The following is a 9,313-nucleotide window of genomic DNA, read 5'->3' as shown; positions in this document are numbered from 1 at the left end:
CTGTCACATGATCTGCCCTCCCACTGTGCCAACATGGCGGCGCCCAGGTCCTAATCTGGGGAAACGTGCACCGAGACCAATTTGGTTTTCGGTGCCGCAAGAGAAGGTGAGGGGGGCCTGGGCGACGCGGGGAGGAATCCGGACCATGGGTGGGCCCGCTCGAGGGCTTCCGGCTTCTCAGGGACAGTCCTCTAAAGATGGGGGGTGGTGTCAATTTACTGAGGTCACAGGGTTTCCTTAGTCCCTAATTTACACTTGTGTAGGCCATCCGTCCAGGAAAGCAGCTCTCTGATGCTTTGGCTATTCTCTCCCCCGCCCTCCGAACTAGGCTTGGCGGGCAGAGGCGCCCGCGGATGTCCCGTGCGAGGATCGTTCTGTGGCTAAGCCTGACTCTCCGCTCCGCCCGCAGCTTCTCTAGAGCCCGGTTTATGGAGGGGCAGCCCCAAGGGCCGCCAAATCCAGCGGCGATGGAGAATGGCACCGAGCCCTGCGGAGAAGAGCGCCCACCTGAGGTTCAGGAGACGACGGTCACTGAGGGGGCCGCCAAGATCGTCTTCCCCAGCGCAAACGAAGTTTTCTACAACCCAGTGCAGGAGTTCAACCGGGACCTGACGTGAGCAGGGTCCGGGGTCAGCTTGGCAGAGGGCAGTGGGTCTATGAGGATGAAGGGGTGTGAGCTGACTCTCCGTCTCCCGCAGATGTGCTGTGATTACCGAGTTTGCTCGCATTCAGCTTGGGGCCAAAGGAATCCAGAGTGAGTAGAGGTCCAGGCTCCTGGTGGGCTGGGGTGTCACGCAGAGCTCTCTCGTTGCCCCGCCCCTCCTCTCCCTTACCTTCCAGAAAGACTCCAGCCGTATAGCAGGCCCTGGGCTCTGCATCTCTGCCTTTCTCCAGGGACTTTGGGGAAGATTTTCTTCCCTGAATCTTCTGTATTCTGAAGAGTAGGGGGAGGTTTCTCAGATGGCTCTTTGATATCCCCTAACTTGTGCTTCTGGATGGTTGCAGTCAAGGTGCCAGGTGAGAAGGATGTGCAAAAGGTGGTCGTGGACTTGTCGGAGCAAGAGGAGGACAAGGCTGAACTGAAAGAGGGTGCAAACCTGGCCCCGGGAGACCAACCTCGAACAGCTGCCGTGCGGGATGTCTGCGAGGTGGGGCCTGAACATAGGAGGTAGCAGCCCTGGAGTCCAGTGGGTGGTAAAAGAAGGAAGGCTCCTGGAGGGGGAGAGCGATAGGAGCTGGGAGGGGGCGCTCCTTGGCGCCCAGCAGAGGATGGAGGCATGGATGTGAGTGGGGCTCCCTGCTTACTCCAACAGGAAGGCCTGCGAGTGCTGGAAGGCCTGGCAGCCTCCGGCCTACGTTCCATTCGCTTTGCGCTAGAGGTGCCTGGGCTCCGATCCGTGGTTGCCAATGATGCCTCTGCCCGAGCCGTGGATCTCATACACCGTAATGTGCAGCTCAACGATGTGGCCCACCTTGTACAGCCCAGCCAGGCAGATGCCCGGTAGGTGCTGGGCGGTAGAGGCTAGCTGCTGGAAGGTGCTTTCTGGAACAAAGGTCCCTGGGGTCAAATCCTGGCTGTGTCATAGCCTTGCTCTGTGACCTTGGGAGAGTGGCCTCAGCCTCTTAGAGCCCCTAGTTTCCTTGTCTATAAAACAAGGACAGTAGTTTTATAGGGGTTGCTGTATTTTATAGGGGTTACTGATTATAGCCGTGTGGCTTGTGCTCGGAGGTGGAAATAAGTACCATTATGGTCTCCATTTTAGACTCAACTTCTTGTACTTTTATTCAATCAAGTGAACCAGTGTATATCCAGTGCCAGGCACCATTCTTTATTTTTTTTTAAATAAATAAATTTATTTATTTTTGGCTGCGTTGGGTCTTCGTTGCTGCACGTGGACCTTCTCTAGTTGCGGTGAGCGGGGGCTACTCTTTGTCATGGGTCACGGGCTTCTCATTGCGGTGGCTTCTTTTGTTGTGGAGCATGAGTTCTAGGCATGCAGGCTTCAGTAGTTGTGTCACGTGGGCTTAGTAGTTGTGGCTCGAGGGCTCTAGAGCACAGGCTTAGTAGTTGTGGCACACAGGCTTGGTTGCCCCGCAGCATGTGGGATATTTCTGGACCAGGGCTCGAACCCATGTCCCCTGCATTGGCAGGCAGATTCTTAACCACCGCACCACTAGGGAAGTCCCCAGGGACCATTCTTCCTGTCAGGACTGCATCGGTAAACAATAGAGACAAAATCCCTGACCTTGTGGAGTTCATAATGCAGGGCTCAGCAAACTACAGCCTGCGAGGCCCACAGCCTGTTTTCTTATGGCCCGCCATCTAAGAATGTTTTTCACATTTTTAAAGGTTTAGAAAAAGAAGAATATGTGATAGGGACCATATGTCTCCCCAAAAGCCTAAAATACTTACTACCTGACCCTTTACAGAAAATAAATGAATTAAAAATATTTGCTTTCTTGACCATATTAGAATCTAATAGGAGGACTTCCCTGGTGGTCCAGTGACAAAGAATCCACCTTACAATGCAGGGGACGTGGGTTCGATCCCTGGTCAGGGAACAAAGATCCCACATTGCTGCGGGGCAACTAAGGCCGTGCACCACAACTACTGAGCTTGCGCGCCTCAACTAGAGCCTGCGTGCCACAAACTACAGAGCCCACATGCTCTGCGACCCGCGTGCCACAATTGAGGAGAGAAAACACTCACGCCACAACTAGAGAGAAGCCCACGCACCACAACGAAGAGCCCGCGTGCCACAACAAAGACCCGATGCAGCCCAAAATAAATAAATAAAAATAAATAAATAAATAGTAAATAAATCTTTTTTTAAAAAAAAAAGAATCTAATAGGAAACACAGATGATAACCAATAATTATGACAAATAAATAAACTGTGTAGTAAACTAGAGGTGAGAAGTGCTGGAGGCAGGGGTGAAATAACAGGGTACAAGGGATGGACAAAGGAAGGGTTGCAGTTATAAATTACATGGTCAGGAGCATTTGCATTTTCTCACCTGCAAAGAACAACAATAGTTGCAAATCTGTTGAAGATTGTGTGACTAAATGAGTTAATACATTTGTAAACCGCTTGAAACAGTGTTGGGTAAATATGTGCTACATCAGTATTGGCTATTATTATTGCCATCTTGTTTTTCTGTTTTTTTTTTTTTTTTTTGGCCGTGCTGCATGGCTTATGGGATCTTAGTTCCCCGACCAGGGATTGAACACAGGCCCTCGGCAGTGAAAGCACGGAGTCCTAACCACTGGACCGCCAGGGAATTCCCTATTATTATTGCCGCTGTTAGATAGGTAGACAGACCCAAGGAGGAAAAGTTAATATAGCTAGCAGATGGATAAGCCAGGATCTGAAGCTGCACAGCTGGCCCCCAAGTCCAGGCCAAAACCATCGCATTGTATGAGTGAACATGTGTAGGGAACAGCACGGGTCCCTGGTGCAGGGGGCTGAGGACCTGGCCCTCTCGCTCCTAGGATGCTGATGTACCAGCATCAGAAGGCGTCGGAGCGGTTTGATGTCATTGACCTGGACCCCTATGGCAGCCCCGCCCCCTTCCTGGATGCAGCTGTGCAGGCTGTGAGTGAAGGAGGTGAGGCCAGCCTGATGCAGGGGCGGGGTGGGGATGGGTTGGGGGGGTTATGTACTGAACAGGGCTTGGGGTGTTGGAGGGTCCTCACTGCCGGGTCCCTCCCCACAGGGCTGCTGTGTGTGACCTGCACAGACATGGCAGTGCTGGCGGGGAACAGTGGGGAGACATGCTACAGCAAGTATGGGGCCATGGCCCTCAAGAGCCGGGCCTGCCACGAGATGGTGAGGGACCTCCCAACTCTCCTCCCACCCCCAGACCTGCTTGGCCAGATCCATCCCAGGATTTCGATGACAAGCACGTTCTTTGTTTTTTAAAAAATATTTATCTATTTATTTATTTTTTTGGTTGTGCTGGGTCTTAGTTGCAGCAGGCGGGCTCCTTAGTTGTGGCATGCGAACTCTGAGTTGCGGCACGCATGTGGGATCTAGTTCCCTGACCAGGGCTCGACCCCGGGCTTCCTGCATTGGGAGCACAGAGTCTCAGCCACTGCGCCACCAGGGAAGTCCCAACGAGCGCATTCTTTAACCCGCATAGTTCCTGAGAGCATGGCTGCCAAATATGGTCCTTTGGCGGTGGGGTGGGGCAGTAGTTTTGCCCAGGATAAGAGTGGGTGATTACATTATTCTTTCTAGTATTCTCTACTTCAACAACTTTGCAATTTTCTTTTCTTTCTTTCTTTCTTTTTTTTTTTTTTTTTTTTTTTTTTGCCACACTGCATGACCTATAGGATCTCAGTTGCCTGACCTGGGATTAAACCCAGGCCATAGCAGTGAAAGCCTGGAATCCTAACCACTAGACCACCAGGGAACTCCCACAAAATTATTATTATTATCTTTAATTTTATGCTTCTTATTTATTTATTTATTGGCTGCTTTGGGTCTTCATTGCTGCGCGCGGGCTTTCTCTAGTTGCGGCGACCCAGGGCTACTCTTCGTTGTGCGCGGCTTCTCATCGTGGTGCCTTCTCTTGTTGCCAAGCACGGGCTCTAGGCGCGTGGGCTTCAGTAGTTGCAGCACACGGGCTCAGTAGTTGCAGCACGCAGGCCCTAGAGTATGTAGGCTTCAGTAGTTGCAGCGTGTGGGCTCAGTAGTTGTGGCACGCGGGCTCTAGAGTGCAGGCTTAGTAGTTGTGGTGCACGGGCTTAGTTGCTCCGCAGCATGTGGGATCCTCCTGGACCAGGGATCAAACTCTTGCCCCCTGCATTGGCAGGCAGATTCTTAACCACTGTGCCGTCAGGGTTGTCCACAAAATTATTATTATTTATTTTATTTATTTATTTTTTTTGCGGTATGCGGGCCTCTCACTGTCGTGGCATCTCCCGCTGTGGAGCACAGGCTCCGGACGCGCAGGCTCAGCGGCCATGGCTCACGGGTCCAGCCGCTCCACGGCACGTGGGATCTTCCCGGACCCGGGCACGAACCCGTGTCCCCTGCATTGGCAGGCGCACTCTCAACCACTGCGCTACCAGGGAAGCCCACAGAATTATTTTTTAAAGGCAGTTTTTCCAGGTTTGCATTTGGTTCTGTGTTCAGGTCCTAGTTTTGCTGGTGGCTTTGGGCAAGTGACTTCACCTTTTCTGGGCCTCTGTTTTTGCATCTGTGAAATGGGTATGATGATGACCCAGACCCCACCAGGTTGCTATGGGGATCCAAGAAGGTAGGGTTGGCTATGCTGAGGGGCTGGGAAAGGAGGGCTCTTGTCCTTGTTCCTTAAGGAACCCGGTTGTCAGGTCGGTCTGGAAAATGCTGCCTCCTTTCCCGTGTCAGAGCCTTACCGCAGCCTCTGGCAAGGAGAAGGCCCCAGTAGTTCGCAGCACCCAGTATCCTGCCCAGAGGAATGCAGGTCCTTGTGCCACATCACACAGCATGGGGCATGCTGAGAATGCTAGTTGGAAGAGGTTTGGTTTACTGGGCCTGTGCTTTCCTTATTTTTGGTGGGGGGGGCCATGCTGCACGGCATGTGGGATCTTAGTTCCCTCACCAGGGATGGAACCCATGCCCACTACACTGGGAGCATGGAGTCTTAACCACTGGACCACCAGGGAAGTCCCTTCCTTAATCATTTAGTGCCAGGGCCTTAAAGAGACAGACTGGGGGGCTTCCCTGGTGGCGCAGTGGTTGAGAGTCCACTTGCCGATGCAGGGGACACGGGTTCATGCCCCGGTCCGAGAGGATCCCACATGCCGCGGAGCGGCTGGGCCCGTGAGCCATGGCCGCTGGGCCTGCACGTCCGGAGCCTGTGCTCCGCAACGGGAGAGGCCACAGCAGTGAGAGACCCGCGTACCACAAAAAAAAAAAAAAAAAAAAAAAAAAAAAGACAGACTTGTGTGATTTCATGGATGAGGGAACTGAGGCTCTCACTTGCCGAGGGTCACTCAGGGCTGGGCTGAGGACCCAGGGAGCCGGCCCTGACCCTGTACTTGCGAGCACCTTGTGTGGCTCCCTGTAGGGGAGGTGGCAGCGGGGGCAGGACTGATGGCTGGCACCCATCCCCCACGCCAGGCCCTGAGGATTGTCCTGCACAGCCTGGACCTCCACGCCAACTGCTACCAGCGCTTTGTGGTGCCGCTGCTCAGCATCAGCGCTGACTTCTACGTGCGCGTTTTTGTTCGTGTCTTCACCGGCCAGGCCAAGGTCAAGGCCTCGGCCAGGTTAGCCTGGGGCAGGGAAGGGTGATGGGTAAGGAAGGTAACGGGGCCTTTCCCGGGGCGGGGGGAGGGAAGGCTGCCCTGGGGAGCCCAAAGGGGACCCAGTCAGCCTGAGGGAAGAGTGGGGGTGTGGTGGCAATTCTAGGAATTGGTGGCCACCCTTGGCTCCCACAGCAAGCAGGCGCTGGTGTTCCAGTGTGTGGGCTGCGGGGCGTTCCACCTCCAGCGCCTTGGCAAAGCATCAGGAGCCTCTGGTGGCCGGTGAGCAAGGGTGAGATGGGGAGGAAGGTGAAGGGGGCATCCCAGCCAGGGTCACCACCCCCAACCTCACCCCTCTCTGTGCAGGGTCAAGTTCTCTGCAGCCTGCGGTCCCCCTGTGGCCCCAGAGTGTGAGCACTGTGGGCAGCGACACCAGGTGGGGCTGGGCAGGGGTGCGGGGGCAAAGGCCAGGGGAAGGCGGGGGTTCTGGCTGTCCTGATCCCTGCTTATCTGGTCCCTGTGTGTCCACAGCTTGGTGGCCCCATGTGGGCAGAGCCCCTCCACGACCTAGACTTCGTGGGCCGTGTCCTAGAGGCTGTGAGTGCCAACCCTGGCCGCTTCCACACCGCTGAGCGGATCCGTGGCGTCCTGAGTGTCGTCGCTGAGGTGGGGACCGCGCCGTGACGGGGAGGAGGCTCCGCTGGTGCCCGGCCATCCTTCCTCGGTCCGCCCCACACCCATCCCGTCCTCTCTCGCAGGAGCTCCTGGATGTACCTCTCTACTACACGCTGGACCAGCTGAGCAGCACCATCCACTGCAGCACGCCCAGGCTCCTGCAGCTGAGGTGAGGCCGGGCCCGGGGTGGAGCCTGTGCCTGACCCCTGGGTGCCCTTGGGCAAGTCGGGTCCCTCTTGGACTGGAGTCCCCTATAAAATGGAGATCCAACATAACCCAGGCCTAGGGCTTCTCATGCACAAGAGCTTAGAACAGCTCTTAGAAGCCATGAGCCCTGGCCAGGGGGATAGTCTTACCGTTAAGGTGGCTGGCATTATGCAGGCAATGTAGTCACCAGGAGGCATGCAGCCATGCCAGTCTGTGAAACAAGGGTCACACTCACACACAGGTCAGCACTGACTTTGGGGTCCAGCCTTCCCCTCCCCCTCACAATCCCTCCCGGTCCCCAGGTCTGCCCTCCTCCATGCTGGCTTCCGGGTCTCCCTCTCCCACGCCTGTAAGAATGCCGTGAAGACGGACGCCCCCTCCTCGGCCCTCTGGGACATCATGCGCTGCTGGGTGAGGCCACGCCTGACCAGATGGAATTGGGAAGGCAGGGGATGGTCAGTGCCAGCATCCTCTGACCTCTGACCTTTGCCTCCCAGGAGAAGGAGTGTCCGGTGAAACGGGAGCGCCTGTCGGAGACCAGTCCGGCGTTCCGCATTCTCAGTGTGGAGCCCAGGTAGGGGCATGGCACGGATACGGCTGCCCACAGGCACAGGAAGTAGACGACACAGACCCTTCTCCTCACAGACACATGCTCATTCTTCAAGTGAGATCCAGAATCCATCCACTTGTCTCCCTCCCCTTCTGCCCTCACTCTATTCTGGCCCCAGTACTGCTCACCTGGACCAGTGCAGTGGCCTTCACCCTGGTCCCCCAGCTCTCCTCCCCCCACATTCTCTTCCCCCCGCAGCGGCCAGAGGGCACCTGTGAGCACAAGTCAGATCCCGTCCCTCCTCTGCTCAGAACCCTCCGTGGCTCCCACCTGACTCACTAGAAACAGTTCTATCTGCAGGCCCTGCACCATCTCCCCCTCACCTCCCTGTCCTCATTCGTCCACCCCCCCAACTCCACACTGGCCTCCTCACCCAAACTCACCAGGCACAGCCCTCCTCAGGTCCCCTCATGGCTCTTCCTGAACCTTCTTCCGGTGTCCTTGCTGCACTCCTTCCCAGACTCCCCATTCCCTCTACCGTGCTGTCTTTTCCCCAAAACTCTTAATCTCATGCCCTCACACGTTATAATTTGCTGATTTCTGATTTGCCCCATTGCTTGCCTGTCTTGTGCATTAGAATGTCAGCTTTACTGGCAGCAGATTTTAGGCACACTGTAGGCACTTGATAAATGTTTATTAAATGAACGATAGAAACCTGACGTCTGCAGACACAGTTTTCCCAAAGCACATCGAGCTGCACTGAGGTGGGCAGGCGGCCTGGGCAGTGTGTGCCCGCCTGCCTGGCAGATGCCCTTCAGCCCCCACCCTCATTTCCCTAGGCTGCAGGCCAACTTCACCATCCGGGACGATGCCAACCCCAGCTCCCGCCAGCGAGGACTCAAGCGCTTCCAGGCCAACCCCGAGGCCAACTGGGGTCCCCGGCCCCGTGCCCGGCCACAGTGAGTGAGAGTGGGATGGGGGTGGGGCTTGCCTGGGTGGGTGGGCCTTGGCTGGGGGGAGTGGGCACAGAGGCCAGATGGAGCCCCCGCTACCCATCTCCCTACACAGAGGCAAGGCAGCAGGCGAAGCTATGGAAGAGAGACGCAAGCTGCTCCAAAATAAGCGAAAGGAGCCGGATGAGGACCTGGCCCAGCGGGCTGCCCAGCTCAAGACATTTCCCTGCAAGAGGTTCAAGGAGGTGAGGTGCCCCCCAGCCCCCACTGAAGCACACATGGGTTTGCCTCCCAGCAACAGGGCTGGGCCAATAGGCAGGCAGGGCTGGGAGAACTGGGGCCAGGCAAGTGTGTGGGAGTGAGCTCCCCATCCAGGGAAGGAACCTAGCAGAGGCTGCTGAGGTCCGGGCCAGGGTTTATTCACACCCATCATACTCCCACCAGGGCACCTGTCAGCGGGGGGACCAGTGCTGCTACTCGCATAGCCCCCTGACACCCAAGGCCACTGCTGAAGCCACCCCCACTGACTGTCCAGAGGCCCCCAACCAGAACCCCCTTGGGCCTGGGGCTGCTGCTGGTCCAGGCGAAGACTGAGCCAATAAAGACTTTTCACTTTCCCCTGACTGTCATTTGTCTGAATGGGGAGGCTGCCTGTGGTGTGTCTGTCCATCTGCTGGAGGGGCTCTGTCCATCT

General features: G+C 56.0%; 1 protein-coding gene across 3 annotated transcripts; it reads left to right on the top strand.

Moving 5' to 3' along the window:
- The first annotated feature begins 25 nt into the window (after positions 1–25).
- On the top strand, positions 26–9,235 carry TRMT1 (tRNA methyltransferase 1). 3 transcript variants are annotated; one of them, XM_060092228.1, is made up of 17 exons: positions 26–106; positions 410–613; positions 699–754; positions 1,006–1,148; positions 1,314–1,501; positions 3,493–3,608; positions 3,717–3,829; positions 6,110–6,258; positions 6,430–6,516; positions 6,601–6,670; positions 6,766–6,900; positions 6,993–7,078; positions 7,419–7,527; positions 7,614–7,690; positions 8,506–8,625; positions 8,735–8,864; positions 9,064–9,235. In XM_060092228.1, the coding sequence occupies exons 2-17, from the start codon at positions 429–431 to the stop codon at positions 9,211–9,213; spliced, it is 1,914 nt and encodes a 637-aa protein (XP_059948211.1). In that variant the 5' UTR covers positions 26–106; positions 410–428; the 3' UTR covers positions 9,214–9,235. The 3 variants fall into 3 exon arrangements, with proteins under 3 accessions (XP_059948211.1, XP_059948210.1, XP_059948212.1); XM_060092227.1 differs by having other exon boundaries at positions 28–106; positions 329–613; XM_060092229.1 differs by lacking the exon at positions 6,430–6,516 and having other exon boundaries at positions 28–106; positions 329–613.
- The last annotated feature ends 78 nt before the right edge of the window (positions 9,236–9,313 follow it).

The sequence above is a fragment of the Mesoplodon densirostris genome, chromosome 3, assembly GCF_025265405.1.
Source record: "Mesoplodon densirostris isolate mMesDen1 chromosome 3, mMesDen1 primary haplotype, whole genome shotgun sequence".
Lineage (NCBI taxonomy): Eukaryota > Metazoa > Chordata > Mammalia > Artiodactyla > Ziphiidae > Mesoplodon > Mesoplodon densirostris.
The sequence above is the reverse complement of the archived record's forward strand: the minus strand, read 5'-3'. Positions and strand labels throughout refer to the sequence as shown.